Here is a 27,924-nt window from a genome sequence, read left to right as displayed (position 1 = left end):
GCTTTGCAGATAAACTCTGATGTCAGAAGAGGCTTCCAACCTTTTGCTATAACACAACTGAAAGTGATGATGAACAAATACAGAAAAATGTTCTGAAATATCTTCTCACTTACTACATCTGCCACTGCATTTTCCTGCCAATTACTGCAGTCCTTTCTACAAGCTCTTTCTTCTTCAGAGGGCCAAAAGAAGGCAGAGCTGGGCAGGGAAGAAGCAGGAAAGCTGTATTTCCAGGCTGTATTCTTTTTTTCTCACAGAAGTTCACCGGTTGACCCAAGGCAAGCAAATCAAATCCCCTTTCCCTATCAGTCCCCACTTCCAGAACAGTGGGAACCTCTTTCTTCTGTAAAGCACTTTCAGACCTACTGACAATAAGTGCAAAGTGAGAAGTAGGTATTATTACAACCTCTCTTCTTCATGACAGGAAATTCCATGCAGATCAGACATCTAGAAAATAGATAACTAAAGTTTGCACTGAAATATTTATATGAAACAATGCCCTACAAAAAACAACAAAACTATGGGTTTCTTCTTTTCCTTCTCTTGTTGTTAAATTAATCTGAAACCCAAATCCTAAAAGGAATTATAAGCTTGCCTAGCTTTAATCACTAGTAATCCCATTGATCTCAATGAGAATACCCCTACAAGCCCATTAAGAAAGATCTCTTGCGGCTGACTGTGATATTAGTATGCACAAGAACAAAACACATATCCAGCTACAAGTATGTTCTTTTAATATCCTTATGGACTCAAGCCCATAGATGATACCTATCTTCCGGTCCACTAAAGGTCACTGCATCCCAGATCTCTAACAGGCTGACCTATTTTGAGAATTCCCCAAATGAAAAAAGCATTCCTACTACACACTGCAGTCACTATAAAGATACTGCTTACCATGGCTGATGAAACCCTCTGCCTGCATTGCTAGCATGACAGCAACTCATAACACTGAAGGCCTGCCTCATACTCTCTTCAAAGAAAACAATATACACATAGAATTTAGCTAGTCAGAAAAGTGTACTTTTTTTAGCTTTCTCATCCCCTAACCCAGAAAAAAAAAAAAGAAGCGCTCACCCTTCTAAAATAGAGGGTCATATAAAATTGTTTTTTCATTAATAACTAGATTGAGATAACTTAGGAAATAGATAAACTTTTGCATAATGTTGTAGTCTTAAAAATTATACCCTATCACCTCTGTCATTTTATCAGTCTACTACTCAGTAGGGCCTGCAAAAATGCAATGGTTGCTCTCCATTCCCATTATCTTTTGGAAATCTATCAATGTCATAAATTTCTAGAGAGCAGGGAAAACAAGAAGTTTTGAATGAAGAGTAATGATTGTAGTTACTCCCTCCTAACTCTAGAGCTCAGTATTTTTCATCCAAATGGGCAACACAACACTTAAGAATCACAAAGGCCAGCCTCTCATGAAGAGTTAGTCTGCAATTCAATGTGCTTTAGCATTCAAGTAGTTGCAAGGTGCTACTCATCTGTTAAATTTGGCCTGAGAAAGCAAACACCTTTTCTGAGGTTATCAGGCACTACAGGAGGTATTCTGTATCTTACCAAAAACCTGATAAAAAGGTTAAAAAAAAAAACATTAAGAAGGTTACAGAAAACCTCTAAAAGCATATTTCCCACAGTACTGCAACTGCACATTAGGATCCATCCAAAGTGTTTTAGGCAGAACAATGCTTTACTTGTGTATAACTATGCAAAAGCAAACCCCGCATCTCCCAGTTCCTAGGTTTACCCGCATCAAACCCTGTGATTCCTGCAAGAAGAGATGTAGCTTTCTATGCCAAGAAGATAGCTAAAATACCATTAGTTTTGCTTTGACTGTACAGTCGGTTAGCTCTGAGCGTGCCAAAACTGGAACCTTCAAGCATGACAAGGTCGAACCTGACATACTCAGGATCAGGGTTAATAAACAAGCAAAAGAACGACCTACAAACTGGTTCCTATTTACAACTGTCTGCCTCTTTATAGATTCACCATCACCAGATTTATTGTTCTATAAAGTCTCCAAAAGGACCCCAAAAAACTGTCATCAATTTGGTCCAACTTCAAGCAAAGAAAAAGATTCTGCTTGGCTAAAGCCACTCCAAAACTATCTGTATTTAAAACATGTCTAAAGAAAGATGAACATATATTTTAGTTCCCGAACATGAATTCACAATGAATACAAAACTCATAAAAATTATAAACTAACTTGATGATTGAGTTCACATAGTGCCACTAGCTGAAGAAGGGTACAGGATGGATTGTGCCAGGATATTAACGGCATCATAGCTTCTACATACTTTGTTAAATCTTATCAGTTTGGGACCAGTGAAGCTGCTGGCAACTTCAAAGACCCTCTCCAAAAATCTGTGTAAAAATAACTATAATTGGGTGGTAGACTTAAACACCACCCCTGCCTTCTTTATTTCCGTACAGTCTGCGTTCAAAGATGCGAGCTAGAAGGTTTAGCGAAGCTGTGTGTTGAGCGGAGTATTTTAAATACGCAACTTATTCAGAACCAGCATGGCCATGTAACTGGGATAAGAGAACCCAGTATCATTCTTCTTTCCTTGGCCAAATCAATGTGGACTATTACTTTGTTTATAACAACTGTGGTTGTTATAAAATGGATAATATCCTATCACAGGCAGGATTTGCACAAGCACCTAATTTTGAAATAACTAAAACAGCTTTTGCAAAGATTCAGGAGCAGACAATACTCTGGGTGCTGGAAGAGGGAAATATACCTTTTAAAAGAGACAGAAAAATAACTGGATCATGAAAGTAGAAATGAATGCTTCCACTTGAAACATAATGCAAACATTTCCCTCTTTTCCCCTGATTTTACTAGACTGTACTCATCTCACTTTTTTCTGCAATATTCTGGTGAAATGATTTAACAGTTACTCTTGTAAGAGAAGAGCTTTGTCCCCACCTCAAGTTCATGTCCTTAACTGCACCATTCCTTTAAACACCCGAAGAGGCCACTGAGTTCTGAAAAGAAGAGAGTGGCTTTACTGAACTACCACCATCCTGTGCTGCCAGTAGTAACATAAATGCAATTCTAAAATATCACAGCAACCCTGTTCATTACTTTATTCAGCCTTGCTCCTTTTTAAAATGTCTGTCTAAATACCTTCTTCCCTCCTTACCTTCTGCTAATTAAACTCAAGAAAGCATCTTGAGGTTCTGGGAAAGAAGACTGTGAGCTTAATATTTGTTATTTAAGCCATCTCAGGCATGACTGCGGCCCCTCCACAAAACCAGTTTTAAACACAAAATTTCTTTATTTATCATTAGAAATTGAAAACCAAGGCATCTTACATTAATATGATAAACACAAACAGTACAGGTGGGCATCTGTAAGCTGTCACTCTTTTATAGATGCCCATCTTAGATATTAGATACTAAATCTCTGTTCTTCCCTCCCATGATCAGACGAGTACATAAAGGCAGAAGTGGAACTTCAGCAGCACAGAAAACATGAATGACAACTGTCTGAAATAATCCATCCCACTGGCTTTGTTTAGGATCAAACTGAGCTGGACAAAGAATATAATAATGTAGCCAAATAACAGCTTGAGTCAAACTTAGAGATCACAAGCCATTTGACTACATTTGCTATAAGGCTGGATGGCTTTTCCTCCTGATGGATTTGTTTGGCAGTCTAGAATAGGAAAGTTTATTCCAGATAGGCATATGAGCAAAAATAAGATCACGTAGGAGCTGGATAATAAAAATAATAATCGTAAGCACACAGTAAAGGAATGTACTTTGCACTTCTTTTTCTTAGAACAGCAGAATGGCTTGGGTTGAAAGGAACTTTTAAAGATCATCTAGTCCAACCCCCCTGATACGAGTGTGATGTTTCCCTTTTTCCAGTCACTGGGGCCTTCACCTGACTGCCATGACTTTCCAAATACGATGGAGAGTGACTTGGCAACTTCATCAGTTCCTCCTGCTCATGATGATTCTCTTGATGAAAAAGGCCATCTGTCACTATGGCTGTATGAGATCCAATGGGCAAAAGATGAAGGGCTGGGATCTCAGTCAGTAGCCATTTAACCAAAAGAAACTTGAACTCTGGAATTATCCACACCTTCACACTTCCTTAGGAGTTGAGAGCACCTAGGATAGGAGGTGAGTTAACCTAAGAGCACCTAGGATAGGAGGACTTTCCCTCCTATGCTCAAAGAGAGGGAAATTTTTTTTCTGATATTACAGGCCATTTGATGGCGGGAAGGTCAGGCTATCCCAAGCAACAGGGATGGGGTAACATGCAGCAGACCAGCAGTTGTTTCTGAAAGGTGCTCTCTCTGCCTGAGTACATGAACACAAAAAAAAAACCAAAAAGGAAAAAAGGTGCCTCACACATCTCCCTAGCGCAAAATTCAGCCTTCTTCAAAAGATACCAGGGAATTAAGGCTGTGTCCTTGAAAGCAGTATCCTTTCTGATGAAGCCTTATCAGAAAAACTGGGCTCAGAGCAGCCAGAGAATTACATGGCCACATCCCCTGCTTGCAGGGCAAGAGGAGAAAGGAAGCTCTTATCTACACTAAAACAAAGGACCAGACACTTTAAGCCCCCTTTATATTATCATATAATACAGCTATTTTTATGGTTCTTCTCCTCTATCTTCATTATATCTCTATTGCGCATATTACTAGGTCAGGCTGTCACCAGGATCTATTCAAGAAGGACTGGGTTGGAAACGTAACACAGAAGACTATTATTTTGAAGTAAGTAGAGTCAGGCAAATGACCTATTTATTTTGAAAATATTTATTCAAGAGCCCTCAGCCTTTAGGTCTCATTTCAGATGCCAGGCATATAAGAACAGGCAGTACATCTTAATTTGCAAATATTGGGCTAAATGTATGGATAGCTATTTCACTTCTCTAAGCAAGTAAATGTAAAATAGACTTTAAAAAAAGTTGCTTTCTAGGGCAAACATAACTGCTGGGATTGGTTATCCTGACTTCTGGATGACAAGCCTGAGACATCTCAGATGCCTTGGGACTGTTTTTAACAGATACTGCACTCCAGGACTGCAAATGCAAGTACTATATACTTAAAAAAACCAGGCTTACCTCTGTCTTACACTGAATAAGACTTAAAGCAGCCTAAGCCATGATGCCCTCCAATGCCAGAAGTGTACTATCTTGGTTTATAGCCTCATCACTTAACAGTGAATTATCAACAGTACAGAATTCCTCTTTATCCATGTTCCAATCTGAGTTCTTCACAGATTTTTGCCACTAAATAATCAAAGCTTTGGAGGAAGACAAAAACCAGGAATTAATCTCCCATCTCCATTCAAATGTTATGAATCTGGTTTAATGGCAAAAAAAACCCAAAACAAATAAACAAACCACAACCCCCCCCACTTCAATCCTTCATACATTTATATCTTCTGTCACCAAGACCAAACACTAAGCACAGAGAGATCTCTACCAACATGTTGTTCCTACTTCCAGCTGCACACAACTGTGCTGTCTGAGAAAAATCAGCTAATTACTCCAAAGACAAGTACGAGCAAGCCACTGAGATCTCTATGTTCATCACCAAATAACAGACTAACCAGTCTGTTGCTAATCCATGTCAGAGCCTGCAAAAGACAGTAAATACCGACTAAGAGCTGCTTTCCCTAGCAACAGAAAGGGTCACAATATATCGCTGTATCGCTTCCAGCACAGCAAAGAATCACCCATGACGTTTTCACTAGAATGACTGTGGTCTCAACTTACCCCTCACATCCTGTACTACTACTTCCTTTCTGTTATTTGGGGATTATTCAATAATCCATGCTCTTTCTGAAGGCTTTTCTCTCCTCTCATTCACAGAACAGAGGTAATGACTAGATGATAAAGATGATTTGAACCTACACATTTTACTGAGAGGGAAAATTAATAAACAGAGTAACATTACTTAAGCCATGAGAACTTTTCATTTTATTAGCCAGTGTTGTGCAGCCTTTAATTTAGTATTTATGTTAGTTACTATAACAGGAACATTAGCTGCCACAAACAGGCTTCTTTTAACTGGTTAATAAAGCCATGCTAAGGAAAAAAAAAAGTAGAAATCTATTTTATGCTAATTGTTCAACTCATGTTGTTAAAGTGGTGGGTTGTACTCATCTGGAGGAACAGGATTAGCAAATACATTTCATTATCTTTCCCAGTCAGGTGGGTTTTCTGCAATGTTTTCTAATTAGCACAGCAGATCTCTGAGTTGCAAACATCAGTCTAAGGAACACTTAAGTTCAGTTAGACAAGAAGCCAAAGCTCCTTTTGCTTAGAGAGTAGAGAGGAAACAAGTCAAATGTATATTTATCTTTTTATTATAGTTGCACTTATTTTATAAGGTTTTAAGATCTAAGTCCCGCACTTTGGCTTTACAGGCATGAGAAAATTTGCCGAAGTTCAAGGCCAGCTCCAGAGGCATGAGACAGCTCTTCAGCAACCTTTGTTCTGCTGAGTTACAACAGGGCACGGATTACCCAGAGTGGGGTTTTGTTGATTTTGGGTTTTTTGGTTGTTTTGGTGTTTTGTTTTTTTTTTTTACTACAGGATTAAACTGCAAGAGTGCCTTGGCTTTCAAACTGTTTTTTCTGTCCTAAGCCCCACTGCTTCCCCACTCAGTGAAGAAACCTTTTTAATGCCTTGCTTAATAAGCCGCACTATGAGCACAATGTATGTTATTTTAACACACTGAGCTCTACCTGCAAGTTTCAGAAAAATCTATGGTTGCAAAAAAATTTGAGGTGAAAGTTATCCACAATCCTGTCGATGTTGCTGTTCGACTGTGTAACAGGAACTCCTTCCTCAGGGCATTATTGTCCCACTGCCATATCCATCCACACTCTGTTAGTTTCTCCACTTCTTCCCAACGTTGTTTAGTTTTATCTCTTGTTGCCTGACTGCTTACCTGGCCAAGGATGGCAGTGCAGAGACAGCTTCAGTGAACCACAGCAGCAGTAATGGCAAACACCCTCTGAAGCTTCCTACAACTAATCTGCACAACACAAAGTACAATATTCCCTCTACAAGATGGATCAAACTCAGGTGACTTTAAAGTCATCACTGAAAAGCAAAAATGCCAATGTGCATTCTAGTCCTGCATCTTACTGAAGTCCTGACACCATGGTGTAAGATGGAAAATTATTCCTATTTTGATTTGAAAACTGGAACCTTAACTTATCCATTTATCTTTACTTCTTCTGACAATGCCAGTTAATTTTTAGTCCGGAGAGCAAAGCAGGCCTGTTCTTTTGCTGAGCTTGGTTTTCAGAGTCTGTGGATACAGCAGATATTCTTCATGACAAAAGAAAAAAAAACCCAACAAGTCTGCCCTTTGACATTTAAAATGAAGTTGCTTAGACCTTAATGCGGGGGTCTTTTTGGCTCATTGGGTTTGGGGGGGGGTGAGGAAATGAGTGTTGAAACACCCAGTTAGCACAACTGGGAAAATAAGGAGGACACTAAGAATAAGAAGTTGAAAATTACAAAGGCTGAGTCTCCTTTTTAGCTCTACAAAATAAGCACTGCCAGTCCTTTAAGAATAACTAAAACCACACTTCACTGAATTAAACTCCAGCTCTTCACAAACAGTAACTCAGTTTACTCTTTGAAGAAATTGAGAGATTTCTATCAGTAAAAAAGTTTCTTGACCACTGGTTGTAAACCCAGGAAGAGGAGTTCAGAAAAATCAGCGCTCCCAAATAAGGGAAGTTTCCTGATCCAATAGTAAGAAATTGTAAAGTATTTTACTATCAATTATTATTATACTAATAATATTTCCTTATAACCTAACTATTAATAATTACTCTTAAGTGGTATGAACTGCTTGTGACAGTTTTTAGTAAGACTAGCTAAGGTTTTCTTATATATTCTGAAATAATTTAAAATATTAACCCATTGGTCTTTATAACATAAAGATTAAACTTCAAGTCGGATTTACATTATTGAAACGTATTTGTCTTCATTTCCTCATTTATCAACACAAATGACAGAAAGATGTTCAAACACTATATTACTGATTTTGGGCACAATGTCATTCTGTGTTCACATTTGTAACCATAGATCCAACAGATGAAAGACTATCTTTACTCCACAAAAATTAATTTGGCAAATCAATGCAAGGAATTGGAAAAAAAATGGTTTCCCACAAAATCAGTTCATTAAACTGTTGCTCTAATTCACAATAGTTGTTTGGGGTTTTTTAACAAGCTCCAACACCAAAGTTCAGCAGGATGACAGGAGTTATATAAAGGCTGAGCTTGTCTTTTCACTGAGCGCAGATTGAGCCCTTGATGCATCTTTTTTCTTTTTTTTTACCTAGAGATAAGTGATAGCTGTGACTAGAACATAAAGTAATTAAGTGTGAATGTGTTTTAAGCACGGATTCTGTACCGTATCTGAGAACATAAGAATCACCTTTCTGCCACCAAAAGCTGTTTGTAATATGGCCCCACCATGTCCCTTTACGAAAGGAAAATATTCTCACTCTCACTTTACACATGGGTAAACTGAGCTACAGCCTGCTTGATGATCCGGCGTTTCAGAAGGGAGCAACAAATAGCTACAGTGAACGTGGATTTTCACAGGTTTGGAAGGAAGCTCAGCACTTTTAAAAAGAAGTCCAGTGTGTAGGAAAGGTTTTACATGACCTCTCACACTCTCATCATGCAGTGCCCTGGCCACTCGAAGATGCTACTTGGCTACTTCCACATCATTTATAGGCTTCACTACCACCTGGACATTATTCCAAACCAAGGGTTTTCCCCCTTTTTCCTTTCTCGCTGCTTCCCCCTCCCCAGGTGGCGGCCAGTCCCCTTTGGTGTGGAGGGTGTCTTTGGAGCAGCTAGGACAACGTGACTTGCAGGACTCCCCCAATCCTCCACAATCGAGGGGGAAACGCCGGTGACGAGCAATCCTGGGGAGGCGAGGAACAGAAAACGAAAGGCCTGCTTCCAAATCCTAATTACAGCTAGCAGGGATTAAGTAATAGCCACTAACCTCTCCAGCTCACAGAGGAGAAACGTGGTCCCGTTTAATTCTCTTCCGCTCCCTGCAGCTCCTTCTTATACAACGCTCCGCGGCCCCGGCATATCAGCGCCCGCACGCCCTGTCGCGGTCGCGGCGGCAACACCCCCTCGGCCGGGAATCCAATAAGGCGCTGCAGGGGCGGGCTGAAGGCAGAGGCAGCTGGTGCAGGCGCTCAGGCTGGGAGCTTCCTCTCTGGAAACACGCAGAAAGCTGCCGGTGCTAGCAGCTCCTTGGGGATATCGGCGAGACTCCCCCCGGTTAAACGCAGCGGTCCCTGTGATGTTGGGTTTCCAAACTAATAAAATACATATCAATAAGCCCTGTTTATACACTTAATATGCCTCAGTAGCTGCAGCCGTTGTGAAAGAATAGGAAAAAAGGAACTTAGGATTGTATATGTATTGAAATCTGTCACAATGGAATACTGAACTAACAGACCACAAAGATGCTTGGCAGAACGCCCAAGATAGGGCCAGAAGGAGGAATAAACAGGGGCAGCTCGTCAGTCTAAAGTGCCAACTGGGTGAAAGGTGCTTTTTGCAGGGGGAGAGTGAAAACACTGACTCACAGGCCACGAAGTCTAGAAACCCACTGACTCAAAAGGAGGAGGAGACTGCACATGTGGAGTTAATTAACATGAGTGAGAGAATCACTTAACCACTAAAATTACAGAATATTCAGAATTGGAACCCACAAGAATATTCAGAAGGGACCCACAAGGATCAAGAGGTCCAATTCTGAAGTGAATGACCCATATGGGGATTGAGCCTACAACCTTGGTGTTACCAGCACCATGCTCTGACCAAACTGAGCTAAGAAGATATAATACTAATTAATGAGAGAACTATGCAACTTTTAGCCAATGAATATTGATACTTTTGTTTGCTAAAATGCATAAATAATGTAAAGTTTTGGTGATTAGGGAGCTAGTGTTTTGTGGGTTACCGCCGAACTCATTACTTTGCACAAACTAGAATAAAGAAATAGAGATTCCTCTCCTCCGTGTGTGAATTGGCATTGCACACCAGGTAAGGAGCCCATGTTAAGGGCAACAACCCCAGCCAGACACTCCCAGAGCCCACTCCTGCAGTGGTTTGCAGACACTAATACATCAGCAGTGCTTGTGTCTGCCCAGCTGCAGCCATAGAGTTTATGTTGCAGGACAAATCTGTGCTCAGGAAATTGGGAATTTCAAGAGTGACAAGTGGGAAAGAAATCACTCTGTGCCTGGCTTTGCCCAAGCAGGAGGCATGCAGAGAGCAGCTGCTAGGACAGCTCAGGCCAGGTGTTCAACAAGCTCTTACTCAAGACTATTTGCCTCCTTTTCTACTGGGATTGCTTCCTGGCAGATAACATACTATGCATGAGCACTAGCTTTTCCTAGGAGAGACACCTTTTACCCAGATCTTACTCCCAGCCTCTTTACTTGTCATTTCTTATCTACATGCAACAGGACTTTCAGCTGCTCCTTTTGGGGCTTGGAAGATAAAAGCCAGTGAGGGTACAGCTCTTTCCCCCTAGGCCAGTAGTTCCTGTTCCAATGAACAATGTATGAAATGAGGCTGGTCTGAATTCCACAGATCTTTCTACACCATGCTGATAGTGGGCATTCATATAGTAGAACCTAAAACTGTGTTAACATTGTGACTACAGGTACAAAGGATAAAATTCTGTACCCTGTCATCTCAAACATACAGTAGAAATACCTCTGGAGAACCCTTTTTTTGTTGCACACAAATGTGCTCAAGTCAACTTATTTCTGGTAAATCTTAGATTGTGCTGTGTAAAGCAGTCATATCAAAAGAAGACAATCTTCTTCCTATAGAAATTAAAAATCCAGTGCATCCCTGGATTCTTTAAAGTCTTTATTCTAAAATTCTGCAGGTTGGGATTTTGAGAGTGACACACCCACCCTTCTTTCCATATTTTCTTATTTCTGACCTGTGAACTTCCTCATCAGAAAGATTACAGGAACTCAGCCTTTGCCCTGTTACATTTTGTTTGCCAGAGTGACATTTTCTGAGCCAGTTATGAAGTTTTAACTATTGCAAAACTTCTGTGGTCTAACATAACTTCGACTGCACATAGGGTTTGTGATGACATTCCTATCTATGCTGGTTGTTTCAAATAACTCTTTCCATCCCCTCTAATAAGTGCTAGGGCACTTATGCCTCAGCAGCTTTAATTACAGTTGTTGCACAAGTGAAACAAGGAGGAGCTCCAAAAAATAACTGACAAATCATACACAAAACTAATGAGCAGGAAGTTTAAACTCTGAAAGTCTTCAACATACGTGTGGTATTACATAAAGGAGGATTGTCAGACCAGGAGAGACAATATTTAAGCATATACATAATGAGTTTAACATATGGGACAATTAATGACTAGCACGTGACTGTATGCTTAGCACAAAGTAATGAATCAATTAGCACGTGATAGGAAACCATAACACATAGCAGAACATACAAAAGAATGCAAATGGGAGCAATTAGAGGCAGATGTAACTCAGCTCCTTGGATTCAGGAACCATGCTCCTATTTGTGCAGCCACGTGATCTAGAGGATGTGGGACCTGTTCACTCTCATAATTAATCTTGTCAATTAAAATTAAAAAAAAAAAGAAAAAAAAAAAGGAAAACCCCACCTCCTTTCCAAATGAATCAGATCCCAAAACTAATGAAAGTGGCACAGCACACAGCGAAACAGGATGGCACAACTGCCTCTTTCCATGACACCTTAGTTAGATTACCTTAGTTTGGTTACCTTAAACCAGTCCTGTCCCTACCTGCTGTTTGATCCCTAAATTACAGCCTCAAGCTCCCTTTGCCATAGGATTGTTTATTTATTCAGGCAGCTAGATAAAACCCCCAGCATTTAATTTAGCTCCAGATCTGGACAAGATGGGGGGCGGAGAGCTAGTGGTGGAATCTGGGCTCTGACACTGGTGCTGGCAGCTGAGCCACTGGCAACATGACCATGTTACCCTACTACAGAAACCTTTTAGGGACAAGCTGGGACAGGGGAGGGGGATTGGTGGCTCTCCCCGTTCCTGAGCACAAGATGAGAAAAGAGAAATGGTGTTAGCCATCAACCCCTTGAAATGGTGTTTCATAACAGAGAAGAGAGAGGGGCAAAGGAACAATTTTGAGTTTGATCTAGGCAGCACCGAGAGTGGACCATTCAAATCCAGGTATGCAACATGGAAAATGCCACAGGGTTTCCTGTGGGGAAAAAGGCTCCAAACAAAACGCAACACAAACCCCAAACCATAATTTTAGTGTTTAAATTTTTTGTGATTTACAGCTGAGATAAGCTGCTGTGCAGTGCTGATGGCCTCTTCTCTGCACACTCCTTGTCTTTGCTCGTCTTAGGGGCCTACAAAGCCAGGTGAGGGCTTCTTTCTGCTCTTGCCTAGGCTGAGACCAAACAGCCTTGGTGAGCCTGGGGTCATTAGCAGGAGAGCTGGGGAATTCAGGCTTTGCCCAGACTGGGGCCTTCCTGATGGCAAAGGCTGAGGAAGGGCTCTCACTTGTGTTGCCAGTGCCATGGAAGGCCCCAGAGCAAGAGGGCATTTCTTGGCTTCCGGGATCCCATCTTCACAGTCTGGCCTTGCAGGTTAGTGAAATCCACATGGATATCCTGGCACATTCCAGCACTGACTTTCACTCCAAACTTTCACATTTTCTACAGGGAGAGTGATGATTTTTCCTTCTGCTTGGAAGGGCATGGATTCCCTCAGTTGATGTACTTGGCAGAAAGGTTCTCCTTACATGGAAACATTTCCTGGCAGCCTGAAACTTCTGACCACTGAGAATCCATTTTTTCCTACTAGCATTGATCACAGGAACCACACTGTAAAAGCAGCACCTTTCTCTCCTCTGGGAGGAGCTGGTTTCACAGCTGAACCATCTGCACCTGACAGATGCAGATGGTTCCTGAAGGGAGGTTGCAGCTAAGTGGGTTTATTGTATTAGCCTTGGGAACAAACAATATGACCAGAGGAAATTATCTCAAGCTGCACCACAGGAGATTTAGATTGGATCTCTAGGAAATATTCCTTCAACAAAAAGGATATCAAGCTTGGGAACAGGCTGCCTAGGGCAATGGCTGAGTCACTACCCTCAGAAAGGTTTAGAAGTCATGCGCATATGGCATTTGGGGACTTGACTGATTGGTGGAGTAGGCAGTGTTAAGTTTGCAGTTGAACTGTCTGATCTTCAGGGACTTTTTCAACCTTGATGATGCAGAGATTTAAGGGTAGCTCAACCAGTGTGGAGTCAAGGCTTAGAATCAATGATCCCCAAGGGTGCCTTCCAACATGGATATCTATGAGACCGCCAATGGAGGCAGCTGGTAAGAAAGACAAAAGAAAGACCAAGGGAAGTTCTTTGAAGAAGGTTCACTCAAAAGTAGCCTTAACCAGTACACCAGGGCCATTCTGAGGGGCTGAGCTGGGGTGGTGACAAAGAGTGGACTTGGCTGGGTTGTGATGTGCTGTGGCACCTGTGACATCATGGGGACGTGTCACAATGGGGGACAGCTAGAAAAGGTCCTAGAAGCAGGTAACAGTGCCCCTCTATTGCTTGGGCAAGCGGTGAGTGCACATGTGGCGGGGAGGCCATGTGGGGACAAGGGCAGAAATGCTGCACCTAAGGCTGGGTTCTCCCTCTGCATGCAGGGACAGCCCCTCATGGCAGAGCCTTGGCCATGGTACAGTGCTGCTGCTACTGGGGCAGTGGGACAGGCCTTCCTGCCCCCAGCCGTCTGGGGCCCTGTCCTTCCTGCTCTCAGATCACTGGGATTCCTGTCCGTTCTGCCCCCACTCCCCTCAAGGCCTTTTCTCCATCCTCCTGCAGACCATGGATTCCTGGGTATTGTGGTTCTTGTTCTTGCTAAGTGTAGTCCAGTACCCACAGCCCATGGGTGATGTTTTGGATGAGGTGACGCGTCAGCGAATGGAGCTGCGTGCGAAGTTCCAGGAACAGGAGAGGATTCAGCTGGAGCAGGAGGTGAAGCAGCTTGTGCTGATGCAAAGTGGTGCATCCTGGAGAGACCTGCCTAGGTCTGCCTTGCAGCCCTGGCAGGTCTGGGCATTTGCTGGGCTCTTGGTTCTTCTCTTGGCCATATGGTTTATGTGGAGGAAAAGAAGTTGTGAGGCAGAGATCAGTGGCAAGGAGGAGAAAGAAAAGGAGGAAGAGGAAGAGGAGGAGACATGGGCATATGATCTGAGATGGCTTCTAGAAGAGCGCATACAGTGGCCTGTACAGGACCTACAGACAGGCTGCAACAGGACAATGGCCCTGATAGACAATTTCATAAGTGTCCTCCGGCGTGTCTTGAGTAGGACTTTCTACCCAGTGCTGCAACAAGCCATTGGTATTGGCAGTGCCTTTGAAGGTTGGACTGCCCGTGAGGAGGAAATCGTGTACCAGGTGCTTGTACCCCTGACTCCTCCCCTAGGCCACGTCTTCCACCTGGAGCGTGACACTGACCAGCAGAAGGCTGGCAGGAACTTCCGTGTCCGTGTGGAGCTGGAGTGCAGGTGCCCGAGGGAGTACCAGGGTATGAACATGCTGTGCTTCCAGCACCACCCTGATGTGATTAGGAGGATGACGCAGCAGCCCAACCTCCTAGACACACTGTGCACTGGCTCCTACCTCGACGTGAAGAAAACTGTCCGCTGGTTCTGCACACTGGTGGGAGCAAGCTGGCGGCGTTTGCCCGAGTCACGCAGTTGGCATTTAGCGCTGCTGCCCTCCAAACGCTCCTGCAACCTCAGGCTGACCAACAGCCAAGAAAGCTTCCAGGTTAAGGTGCTGTTCGGGGTGCGGCGACACACCTCGGACATCTTTATCAGCAGCCGGCGTCGAGGGGCCCACACCCCAAGCACAATGTGGCCTGAGAGCTATGCTGTGGCAGAGAGAAAGTTCTTCAAGTACATGGCCTGGCAGGTCCCCCAGGATAGCTCGCACCTTAAATGCCTGCAGCTCCTTGCCCGTGTTCTTGCACGCAAGGACTTTTCCATCCACTCCATCAAGACTATTGTCATGCACCTGCTGCACACGGTACCAGTGTCTCAGTGGCACAGGAGACACTTCCTGCTTCAGCTGTCGGATGCTCTGGAGCAGCTGCGCTTATCTTTGGAAGAGAAACACCTGGAGCATTTTATTGTGGGCAACCAGAGGCTTCCAGAGGAGATCAGGCTGCCCCCAGATGTAAAAAGGGCTAAGCCACCCAACCTCTTCCACAGTCTGGCACAGGATCCAGCTGCCCACTCCCAGGCAATGCAAGCCTACCTTGATCTGCGCCATCGCCTGGCAAGAGTGCTGGCCTATGGCCACTGTTAGCGGGGCTCATAGAATCACAAAATCAGTGAATCACAGAATCACTAGGTTTGAAGAGGCATTTAAGATCATTGAGTCCAACCTATGCCCTAACACCACTTCAACTATACCATGACACTGAGTGCCATATCCAATCTTTTTTTAAACACATCCTGGGATGGTGACTTCCCCACCTCCCCTGGGCAGATGATTACAGTACTTTATCACTCTTTCAGTATAAAACTTTTTCCTAACATCCAACCTAAATTTCCCTTGGCACAGCTTAAAACTGTGTCCTGTCGTTCTGTCAGCTGCTGCCTGCAGAGAGAGACCAACCCCCCACGTGACTACAACCACCTTTCACGTAGTTGTAGAGAGTGACAAGGTTGTAAATGAGTCTGTTTCTCCAGGCTAAACAACTCCAGCTCCGTTCCTCATAGGGCTTGTGTTCTCAGTGCTTCACCAGCCTTGTGGCCCTCCTTTGGATGCATGTGCCCATGGGGCTTGCAGCTGGTGGCAGAGAACCAGCTTTTAGTGCCATGACAAAGACAGGAATGAATGAGATACATAGACAGATAAATTTATGTATATATAACTATAGTGTGTATATATAACTACAAATATTTTATTTACAGATGTGTTTTAATAGATACATATTATAGTGATTGTTTATAAATTGTCATATAATTTTATGAAAATAAATAGCACATATATAATGTCACTACCTGTTGTGATATGTATTAATACTCTGTAGTTACTGCATTTATAAGAGGCAAGATTTTTATTACACAGATATATTTATAAAATATATATTATACACATATTGTATTTAATACAAAACAATAATTTAATATATAAATGGAAATTAAATAAAAGAATTATTATATCTAATTCCTATATAATAATAATAGAATAAATTATATTTATAATTAAATGTTTATTAAGTATGTAAAAGGTTATATAATTAAACATCATAATAATAATTATGATAATAGAACAATATAAATTTAGTATGTATATCATGTCACTATCTGTTTGGACCCATACTAATGCTCCATAGTTAGTGTATGTATGACTGGCAAGCAAGAAACTGCTGTGCTGTTGTTTCAATAAAATGCAGCCTTGCAGAATCTGGAGCATGCAAGACTTTCTTGACCTCAGCCAGACCTATAGTATTGATAAATGTTACGTGCTGGGGATCTGGGCTCGAGAACAGTCTCCATGAATGCAACCAAATTTACACTGCTGAATTGGTTCTAACAAACAGTTAAGCCCAGGTGCCCCCGGCCTCTCTGATCCCAGAATGGCTCAGCTTGGAAGGGTCCTTAGAAATCTTGTTACAACCCTGCTGCCAAGGGCACGGACACCTTCCACCAGGCCAGGTTGCTCCAATCCCCATCCAACCTGGCCTGGAACACTGCCAGGGACTGGGCAGCCACAGATTTCATGGGCAGTGTGGCCCAGTGCCTCATCAGCCTCAGAGGCCAGAATTTCTTCCCCATCTCCAGCCACACGCCACCCTCTGTCAGTGGGAAACTGCTGCCCCTGGTGCTGTCCCTCCAGGCCCTTGTAAGCAGCCCCTCCAGGTGTCTCTCTGGGCCTCATGCAGGGACTGAAAGGATGCAGGAAGGTGCCCGAGCCCTTGGACAGCACTGGGGCCAGGAGTGCCGCCATCAGGGCAGCAAGCAGGGCCTGGCATGGCTGTTGGGGCGAGAGGGCACAGGGCAGGCGCTGAGGCCCTGCCAGCTGGAGCTGGGAGCTCTGGTGTGCGGCCCAGCAGAGAGCCATGGGCTCCCCTAGCTCTGCATTCCTCATGGCTGAGGCAGCTGCCCAGGCACAGCTGGCCTGGGACATGTGGCCAGCCTGGTGCCACCCTCAGGGGCATTCGTGCTCTGGGGCCAGAGTCATCTGTGGCTGTGAGATGAGTGGCGAGCATGACTTGGGTGGTAAGTGTGCAGGGGGAAATGCCAGCTCAGAAAGAAGCAACAGCAAACAGCCCCCAGCTTGGCCATAGCAATACTGGTGTCTTACACTGGCTGTCTCCCTATAGTAAGAGAGAAACAGCAGAGGGGAAATAGCAGAAGGGGTATCTATAAATAATAAGTACCTTTCAGTACCAATAAAGCTACACTAATATTGGATGGGTATTGCACAGCTTTCATCATTGCAAAATTACCAGGAAAAAGGGCCAGCAGGGGTAGCTAGGCCAACACAGGCACAGCTGGGAACTCAAGATTCTGGCCCAAAATCTTTCTTCAGGTCAGAAATGTATGAAACAGATTTTTCAGAGAGTAATTAGATATGTAGGAGTCAGGCCACCCTGAAAGTAAAGGCAGCAACTGATTTCCACAAAGAAGGGACAGTAGCTGAAAGGCTGGATGAGAGAAGTAATTAAAAAACCCCTGCAGCTTTGCATACAAAACAGTCTCTTGATAGGGCTTCTTAGGAGTGTAAGAGGCTGGGCCATTCACTCCTTTTTTGTTCTATATCTCTCATTGTCTCTTTTTTGGTCATATCTGCAAATCCTTTTGTTCTGCTGATTGTCGTTCCATACTGTTTCTCCCCACTCTCACCTTCCACAATTCCAGCAGTGTTTCAAGTCCGATCAAGCAGATATATTTATTCAGCTATAATATAGAAACCTCCCACTTTTCAATTTTTTGGTTGGGAACAACAAAGCAATGCAATAATTAATCAGCTCCCAATGGCAGAAGTTGACTGGAAACTGCTAGAAGCCTGCCATGAGAAGAAATAGTTTTATTTTGGAGAATGAAATAGCAGACAGTATTCCACTAAATCACAACAGCAAGGCAAAAGGTGAAGTTAAGAAGCTGGAAGCTACTTGGATAAGAGAACAAACTGGCTTGGCAACAGCGCTTGAGAATAATGCCCGACTCAACTCACTCAGGAAACGCATACAATGAATATCAAAGCAGGTAGGATGCACTAAGGAACAGCAGGAGAACACACTCTGGCGTTATTGGTATGCTCATAGTTTAATTTCAGATGAATCAAAACCGTGAGCCAAGGCTTGGGATCATGTAATCCAGTACTGCTAACACACACACTTTACAAACACCAGAGCCAAAGTGCTGAGCTCAGGGACAGTGCTGGACAGCTTGATTAAATAAACTCCAACAGGGACACCAGCTTACATAGAACAATGGAGAAGGATAAATCTGTAATGAAGGAGATGAGCTAAAGACAGCAGTGGTTAAATTAAATATTAATATCACTGTGTGGAATCAGATGGCCAGATTAGATCCAGAATTTTCTTTGGGGATTGCTGGATAGACACTGTTGGTTTTTTTCAATTTTGACTGCACAAGAGTGGTTGTACGGTGTCCCTCATCCTGGAAAAAACAAAAATAAAGCATCACAAAAGAGAGTGGATCCTGGGCAGCAAGCTCAGGTGTGCTGTGGATGAGCACCATGGAGCTGAGGGGATGATGGTTGTGCAGCAATGCCAGTTGGGGACTGCAGCTGTCTTCACAGGCTTCCCACAACGCACCCCACAGCCGAAGCCATGGCTGTGGGACATCTGGCACCTTGGATGAGGCACAGGCTGAGAAAACCCTCAACCCTGCCACTGAGAAGAGGGACCCTTGTCAAATGCTGCTTGAGACACAGGCAGTCCCAGCACTGTGATGACATTATACCACAACAGAAGAAAAATATTAAGTTATTAAAGAGTGTTCAAAGGAGGGCAACCAAGATGGCGAAGGGCGGTGAGGGGAAGTCATACAAGGAGGGGCTGAGGTCACTTGGTCTGTCCAACGTGGAGGAGACTGAGGGGAGACCTCATCAGTGTCTGCAACTTCCTCGTGAAGGAAAGAGGAGGAACAGACACTGATGTCTTTTCTGGTGACACCACCCAAGGGACTGGCCTGGAGTTCTCTCAGGTTTAGGTTGAATGTTAGAATAAAGTTCTTCCCTTGGAGGGTGTTTGAACAGTGGAACAGGCTCCCCAGGGAAGTGGTCACAGCACCAAGCCTGGCAAAGTTCAAGAAGCGTCTGGACAATGCTCTCAGGGCCATGGACTCCTGAGGCAGGAGTCGGACCCAGTGATCCCCGAGGGTCCTTTCCGAGTCAGGAGCTGCCGCAACACCGTCCTCTCCCCGCCGCCGATCGCAGCGCCTCCCGCCATCGCCCCCTGCCGCGCCCCGCCGGCACCGCAGCAATGGCGGCCCCCAGGGCGCCCGCGTGAGCCCGAGGCCGACCGCGGCAGCCGTGAGTGGGGACGGGCGGCCGAGGCCGGGGCGCGGCCAGGGTGGGTGGGCCCGCCCGCCGCTCTCGGCGACACCCACCGCACCCGAGCGAGCCCCGCCGCCGCTCTCGGCGGGCTCGGCCCGGTGCAAAATGGCCCGGGGGGGGGGCAGTCGGGGCCCCGCGGGGGCGGGAAGAGGCGGAAGGGGGTTTGTGCCCGGGAAGTCCCGTGGGGCCCGACCACAGCAGCTCCCAGGGACTGCGGGGAGCGGCGGGCGCCTGCAAGGGCGGCGGGGGTCAGACATGGGGCACTGAGCGATGGCAGCGACGGCAGCAGGGCCGTGGGGCTGGCAGGGGCTTGTTCAGTGACCTCGAGAGCCTGAGCACGTTTCCTCTCGGGCCTTGTTAATGGTGCTTGCACTTAAGATACTTGTCGGCTGCCTTCAGAAGAGGAGTGCGAGGCAAACGTATCTAGCAAGCTACAAACAAAGCCTGATAACGCGGGGAGTAATCAGAACTGCGGCAGAAAAGATCTCTTGTTGCCTAAAACAGGCACGGGCCCACGGTTCCAGGAGCACAGCCAGCGGAAATGCGAGGATGTCGGGCGAACAGAAAGCAAGTTGGTTGCAGTGACTCATCCACATAGTAAGGAATCTACAGTCAGATTTACTTTGTTATTCAGGTACAGCTGGTGAAGCAGTTGGGTTGTCTTGTTTAATGTTCAAACACTGCAAACGAAAGGGATTGCTACGATTCTTTCTCTATAAAAATTGGAACTTCCCTTTTTAAGTCTGTTCTGATCACTGAAGCATACATGATATCCCCTATCCCTTCTTATCGGTGAGGCTGGTTGCTCCTGCTTTCCAGCCTAGTTGGTTTTTTTCTGCTCATTTACATGAACTCTTTAAATGCAAGAAGCGAGCATGGAACTTGACCTGGGTGGCTTCTTTTAGAGCCAGTTTTTTTGATGAATTGAAGTGTAGAAACAAATTTCAAAAATCCCCAGTACAGCCTCAAAGGCTGGAGTAATAGCAGGCTGCGGCAGCGAGGTGGCCCTGCTCCACCGCCCAGCTGTACATCGTGCTGTACCTCTTGCATCAGGCTTAGGGATCCGCTGGCTTTTTGAAAGTTGGTTTTTCCAGTGCATCAAGGCTTTCTGCGCACGGCCTGCACTGCAGCTGCACAGCCCAGCAGTAGAATGGGATAAGTGTCAGGAGCACCCCCATTCCAGCAGCAGCTCCTCAGACCTGCACTTAAATCCAGTGTCAAATTGCAGCTACCCTTTGTTTTTACTCTGAGCTTTGACTCAAATTTGAACAGCAAACCGGTGTTTCATATCGTGCAGTAGCTCGTGTCAGGGTTCTCAAACTTGACTGGGGGTGTGGTAGAGAAAGATGACTGCATGTTGAAAGATAACAAAATACTGCCTTTCTGCCTAGAGATCCTTATGCTGTTTAAGACTTGGCAAAAATTGCTGCCCTCACTATCTCAATTATTTAAGTGCTGAAATATCCCAGATCAGCCAAATTCCATTAAACACAAAGTGCAAAGGAAAGTTATCTTGAACAAGCAATATACCAATTGTAAAGTTGTTGCATTTACTCCCCAAGGAAAAAAGGATTCTCATCAAGAGGGAGTTGAAGAGGTTAGCCCAAACTTAATGTGTCGTATTTTTGTTGGATGAGCTTTAACTTCGACTGCTGTAAATTGAATGAAAAAACATGGAGAAGGGAGATAAGGAGCTTTTGGGATTAAAAATAAAAATAAACCCCAAAGCCTTCATTACTATCTTACAGTTTTTCTAAGTAGTACTTTGCTGTTGCAGTTCTGAAATTAATGAAGTATGCATGGATTATTGCTGAATGTATTTTACTTCAAAGCTAGTTATTCCCCAGAAGTCAGAGGCTTTGCATGTCTGTTAACACAGTACTTTCCAGACCACTTTTCTAATACAAACTTCTGGGTTTTGACTCAATGCCAGAGAAGCCAAATAACATCCTTACCTTTGCAGCTGTGACCACAACATAAAATCAAGCAGGAAGAAGAGCTGATGCTGGGGGTTGTTTTCACTACACTTAAGACGCCTTTAGAGTTGGAGCTCACACAAAGAGATGGGCCCACTCACACCCTCCCTAAGCAACTTGGCTGTTAGAAGAGCACTTGGCTTTTCTTTTATACCTTTAGCCAGCACAGATGACTGCATCTTGTCTGTTAAGCAGCCCAGCTGCCCCTGTGCGAGCATTGCTGTCACACAGCAGCTTCCCCCGTTTGCCTGTGCTGCCTTACCCTGGCTGCCACACAGCCCTCGGAGGACGGTTTGGTAGCTTGTAGTTCTGGGAATTAGGAGGAGGCTCTAGGCACAGCTCTGAGGGGTGGCTGCATCAGCTCTGGACAAATTTTTGTGTGTAGACTTCTCTGCTTGTCCAACTCCCAGCTGTACAAGTGCCACTAAAACAGAAGTCAACAAGTGATGTGTGTGAATACCTACCTTGAAATGCTTGCATATTCAAGCAAGTGGGAGGGGAGTGGGGGAAGAAAGGCACTAGCTGGATTTTTCTGTTTCTCTGTACTGCTGTTATTGACTCAGTCTAGTTTTGGGCTGTGATTTTGCATAACTGAGGAGGTTGCAGAAAAAGGCTATATTATGTCTCAGATTCTGGGAGGAGCAGTTATATGACCATCAGGCTAGTGTGGGAGCTAACCTCTTAAAGATGTAGTTTTACTTTTTTTCTATTCAGCATATTGTAAGGAATAGAAAATATTTGAGAGTATACTTCTGAAAAGCTACCTGATACACAAGAATATTGGAATATGTTAATAAAATATTAAAAAAAGTTCAGCATAGTTCAGTCTTTTCCCTGTTGAAAAAGCATCACCAAGTATTTTATTGTGACATTTGTCTTTTAGCATGTTATGAGGATCCTTTCTGGTATTAGAGTGTCGTAAGTGACAGAACCCTTTCATCTACTGTGGTGCAGTGGTGGTTTTTTAACAACTGCACAGCAGTAATAGCAGTTGAATTTAACCACTCCAACCCCCTTCCCCCAGGGAAGAGTAATTTGCTTTTCTTGGTGTTTAAGTGTTTTCACTAAGTGTTTGCATAGCATACCACCAGCTTAAATACCTAGTCCCTATTTCCAGAGCTCTCTGAGAGTACTCTGCATGTCTTCGGTACACAGCAGATAATAGAGGCTTTGCCCTGCCTTTCTTACCCCTCCCTTCACCAAATAAAAAGTCAATGCTGCTATTAATTTGATCACTACATTAAACATAGTAAGCCCAATTATCCATTACAACAAAATGTATTCTGCCATCACGATATTAGACCTCATATGGATCAAACTGGAGGCAAGTGAAGAGGGAATGTTTTCTTTTTTCCTATCTGTAGCTGTATCTGCTTTGAAGATTGGCTTTGTAAGCCTCTCCCATTAACTAACAAAGAGATAGAAATCTTCCACATCCCTGTGTGCCTTCTCCAGATGTGGATTAAGTTCATTAATGGCAACAGTAATCTCCCAGACTGTCTGACAGGTGTTGATCTGTGCACCAGCACTAGTGCAGATTCTCACTTTGATGATGTTAAAGGAGTGAGAGCCAAGAGCGTGGGTTTGAAGCAGATTGTCTCCATGTACTGCACTTTGACTTGATCATGAAGGTCTCAGATCACCAGAGGCTGCACCGCCACTGAATGCTCAGCACTCTCCACAACTCAGTGGTAGCAAGGTTTGTGAGGGCAGGCAAGAGCTAACCTAAACCAACCACACACACAGAACCCACAGAGGGAACACAACCCTCAGCATCAGGTATTTTCATTTGCAGACTCATGCTTATTCCTGATATAGACATAGCCAGCAATAATTATAAGAATCCAGTCTAGCATTAAAATAATTAAAATTGACATCTTGAACTCCCCCAGAAGGAAGACCCATAAGAAGTAGGAATATCCGTAAGGAAATTTGATCCAACAAAAGTCTAAAACAGTCCCAAAAGACCTCACACCACTCCTTTTCAGCAGTCTACAGGAGCCTCTACAACTGGTTGCATGGTATTGGTGAGCACCAGAAACTGAAGGTGTAAACACAGGGTGATACACCAAGATCTGGACTACTCGAAAAGACATGGTCATCTGAACAACACTCATTTTTGGTGTAACATGAGGGATCCATTGCCTGAGGCTGGGAAATGTATGTAAGGTACCTGGGAGGTCGGTTAAATAAAAAGATACTCAGAGTACAGAGGCATTTATGAATACAGATAGTTCAGTTTGGTTATAAGTAGAAGGAATGCAAGTCTTGCTGGAGATAAAAATAAATAGATTTGTCCTGTCATGGCAGAAGAGAACCACGAAAGAAGTTTAACATTGAAACCAGGCAGAGAAACAAAAGTTAAAAGGTTAGAGAACTGCAAAAACCTGCTCTGGAAAGCATGTGAGATAAGAGTGATTAGGACTCATTTGATAGGCTTAGGGGAAATTCAGATACTTTCCATACAGGTGTAGTTTTATTAGAGATTGCTGCTGGGCTGCTGGGAGAAAAAGTGTAAGCCAGTAGAGGAAAGACAGACCTTGCCACGTAAAGAGTCAAGGATAATTTAGCGGGACACACAGTGAGGAAAACAAGCCATGAAATACCTTATTTAACAGGGTGGTGTTTTTTCTTGATGTCTGAAAAATGAAGAACACTGTTATCTTGAAAATCCTTCATGTCTTGTTAGCACAAGACATGCTTGCTCTAACTCTGCTTACTATTTACTCTGATTTGTGGTATAATTTTCTTCTGGCCCCTCCGCCACAAAATTAAAAGCTCTTCAAAATACATGGTTTGCATCCCTTAAGTGGCCTTGGTGGTACTGGTTGTTCAGTAAGTGAACATTCTGAGGAAGGAGACGCAGCCTACCTGTTTACAAAAGTGACACAGCCCTGGTTTTGCATTACTTATCACACATTTAGCTTCTAGTCAATAAAATCTTTAGGCTTGAAGTTTTGCCTTGGCACCTTAATACCATCTCTCCTTAGCGTCCTGAGAGCAGCAACATGATGTAGTTCATACACCAGCACATTTTGACTACTGAGTTTGGATGGAAGAATGATGTTTATTCCAGTAGGACTGGAAAGCAACTGTCAGCACTTAGAACTACAATGTGAGCTGCATTTGAGTTATTAGAGCTGCAGCTATCTAAGCTTAATCCTGGCATCCAGGAACATTTCCTTGGATTTTACTGAACAGATACATTTGTGGACACAGCTGTACAAGCACTGAGAGAGAAAATTACAAGCCTACGTGCTTCAGAGCCTGCAGTACAGTTAAAAACATATAGCGTATAGCGTGCTAGCACAAGTGAAAGGGAGAGCTGCTATGTGCAACTTGATCATTACATTTGGTCTAGCAGTTGCATAGACACAAAACTGCTCTGCAAGTGCTGTAGTACAACATATCTACACGTAGCATGGTTAGAGAGCCCAGCTTAACAGGTGCTTTAGAATAAATTGTACCTCTAAGATTTCCTGTGCTGAATAGGAGTACATTAAGAACATGGAAGCCATCACACACCACTTGGAAAAGGGTAATTAATAGCTTACCAATATCCCCATATATACCACATAACAGTCTTCAATCCTCATCAAACATAAAAATATATCAAAATTTGAAGTCTAGAACATTTTCACTTAGTTTCCTAGAGTAGCTGTAGGCTTCTGCTTTAAAATTACTCTTCTTAATACTAGACGCTCACAGGTACCTTCTCTCAAATTTTGGTGCCTCTCCCTTGCTACTCTTTTTAACCTTTCTTCTTTGAGTCTCACAGGTGCAGAGCTTTCAGTTGAATTAACTCTGCCTTATCCAGAAGTGGTGAGGAACTTGTTTCTCTGAATATTAATCTTGTTAGGTATGAAGGACTAACGCTTAAAAAAATAAGTTGCCTGAATTTCTGTTGAGAGTTTGGGAATTTTGTTTTTGCAGTCAAAATTCCACAGGCTTCTGAGCAAGTGAGTTAACTTCAGGGGTATACACTGTTAAACACAGGATGTTTGCTTCCCACGTTTATTACAAAATCTACAGTGATCTCCACAGAGCTTCCATTTAATTGGAGTTTTGCCACCAGCTTAAATAGGTAGCTCAAGTCCAAGTTCATTAACAGTATGGAAAGGTTTACTTCAAGTGTAGGATGTAGTAGAAAGATTAAAAGCTGAGCAGTTGCCTTTACATGGTGAGCATGCCTGAGCTTGATGAGGTTATTTCCTGAACCTAGACTATAAACAAGGAACCAGGCAAAGTTACAAACCTGCATATGGGATTCATCTGCTGGGAATTTTGACAAAAACTAACAATCTTCACCTCACTGAAGTCAGTGAAACATTTTCCATGTACTTGATTGGAGCCAGGATTTTGCTGTAGGCACTTACACTTCAGTTTTGCAGGAATTAATGCACATCACACAGTAAATACCTCTGAAAAATATTTTAGCTCCTCTCCTTCCCAGTTCTCCCTTTTTCTTTAGGCTGAGTTTTAAACAGCTTTCCTAAACCTTTTCCATCTCCATTCCCCTTTTTAAATCAGAAATTGAATAGATACCCTTTCATCATTCTGCTTGAGCAACAACAATGGCATCACTTTTATTCTGTATTAATCATTATGCACAATAGTATGGTGTGTTCCATCAGAATTGCAAAGCAGTTAACATATATTAATTAAGTACTGCGTCTCTGTGAGGCGTGTAAGTAATTAATTTTGTAAGCCAATGCCATTTAAAGGTGAGAGAAGGGTGGATTCTCATCTTGGAGATTAGCCTCTTACTCGTTTACAGTTATTTTCTTCCTGGGTGTGTAGACCTGAAGTAAGTTCCTTATGCAGCTTTTGTAATGGCATCAGTAACAGGCACATTTGTGAAGCTGAAATTCAAGACATCTCTTGTATTTCCCTTATGTGAAAGCATGTCCTCTGAAATTCGTTTTCAAATATAATTGTGGTAAATCAAGTCAGTAGAGAAGAGAGGGGAAGAATCTGAGACTTAAGCTCCAGCCCTGCCTTCACTTCATTAGAACAGGTGTTCCTAAACTTTTGGGGTGTCCTATATTTGCTTTTGTGCAGGTAGCAAAGGACTTCCTAGATGCTACAGGCTTCCTTTTTCCCAAGCACATTTACTCTTTGCCACTGGAAATCATATTTAGGCAGATTTTGAGGGCTTCATAAATTTGTCTGGGCTTTCCAGATGTGTGGTAGCTGGAGAGAGCAGACTCCTCTGAGCTGGTTGCTGCATGCCTGGGAACTCTGGATGTCAGCACTGTGAGCACACACAGCAGTTACAGGACATGAAGCCCCTCCCAGGAGCAGTTCTATGTGTGTGCTGTGTGTGTGCTGTGCTGTCCAGCCGTGCATATGAAGTGCAACACATCAGAAACAGCACACTTGATGTAGACATGGCTGTGCAGTCAGGCCCACTCTTTCATGAGGGAGCTACATAGTTATTTGCATATGGATTATACATCTCCTGTTTCTGTGTGTTGCAGCTGCTGCATATATACACAGTTTTTTCTACCCCTGAGATTCTCTGCAGACCTATGGGATTTCTACCATTCTAGTTTGCACCCTGATATACACACTCCATAGAGCAGGACCCTTGCTTGTTCTACCTCTCCTGTCAATTCCCCCTTCCCTTCTAATAACAAGTCCTTGCAATAAGACAGTTCTTCCATGAGACACCCTCAGACAATTTCAGTTTGCACTGAAGAGAGACATAGGAGTCCTTTTTCTCTCCTCAGGATATTTGGACTTGGTAATTCTGCTGCTTACTGTGCCCTGGTTCTGACATGTGTTGGATCTCTCCACTTTGACCTATTAGCCACTTTGACCTATTAGCCTGGAAGAAAAACAGCAGAAAGGTGGGTAGCTTTCTCTGGTGTAGTGAGGTAAATAGCTGACTAAATGACAGATATGAGGTAGAGGATCAGCAAATTTGCCGGTGATACCAAGCTGTGAGGTGTAGAGGGAAGCGATGACACTTGGCAGGCTTGAGAGGTAAGCCTGTGTGAACCTCATGATGTCCAACAAGGCCAAGTGCAAGGTGCTGCAGATGGGTTGGGGCAATCCCAAGCACAATTAGGCTGAGCATAAAGTGGATTGAGAGCAGCCCTGGGGAGAAGGAGTTGGGGGTGTTGGTAGATGAGAAAGTTGATATGACCCAATGTGCACTCACAGCCCAAAAATCCAGCTGTGTCCTGAGCTGCATCCAAAGCAGCGTGGCCAGCAGGGCCAGGGAGGGGATTCTGTCCCTCTGCTCTGTTCTCATGAGACCCTGTGTAAAATGCTTTGTCCAACACAAGAAGGGCATTGCCCTGTTAGGACAAATCTAG

The 27,924-nt window shown here is 43.7% G+C and overlaps 3 protein-coding genes across 12 annotated transcripts in view; 2 read left to right on the top strand and 1 right to left on the bottom strand.

Annotated features, from left to right (window-relative positions):
- The window catches only part of BLVRA (biliverdin reductase A), a 30,005-nt gene extending 20,825 nt beyond the window's left edge, over window positions 1-9,180 (bottom strand). For both annotated transcript variants that reach the window (XM_009093849.4, XM_050970836.1), the window contains exon 1: window positions 9,020-9,180. The gene's annotated coding sequence lies outside the window, so the exon portion shown is untranslated. The remainder of the gene's footprint in view (window positions 1-9,019) is intronic.
- Window positions 9,181-13,907: 4,727 nt separating this feature from the next.
- On the top strand, window positions 13,908-15,395 carry LOC103819415 (inositol 1,4,5-trisphosphate receptor-interacting protein-like 1). The gene has a single exon (XM_009093909.4). The coding sequence runs from the start codon at window positions 13,908-13,910 to the stop codon at window positions 15,393-15,395; it is 1,488 nt and encodes a 495-aa protein (XP_009092157.4).
- Window positions 15,396-19,510: 4,115 nt separating this feature from the next.
- LOC103819360 (cytochrome c oxidase assembly factor 1 homolog) overlaps window positions 19,511-27,924 on the top strand; it is a 51,767-nt gene continuing 43,353 nt past the window's right edge. For 2 of the 9 annotated variants that reach the window (XM_030231899.2, XM_030231918.2), the window contains exons 1-2: window positions 19,511-19,601; window positions 20,130-20,222. The gene's annotated coding sequence lies outside the window, so the exon portion shown is untranslated. Of the gene's footprint in view, window positions 19,602-19,746; window positions 20,260-27,333; window positions 27,454-27,924 lie in introns of those variants that run through there. The other 7 variants (XM_030231915.2, XM_050971118.1, XM_030231909.2 and 4 more) reach the window with 6 other exon arrangements.

Source organism: Serinus canaria, chromosome 2, assembly GCF_022539315.1.
Source record: "Serinus canaria isolate serCan28SL12 chromosome 2, serCan2020, whole genome shotgun sequence".
Classification (NCBI taxonomy): Eukaryota; Metazoa; Chordata; class Aves; order Passeriformes; family Fringillidae; genus Serinus; species Serinus canaria.
Note: the sequence above shows the minus strand (reverse complement) of the source record. Positions and strands in the feature narration are given on the sequence as shown.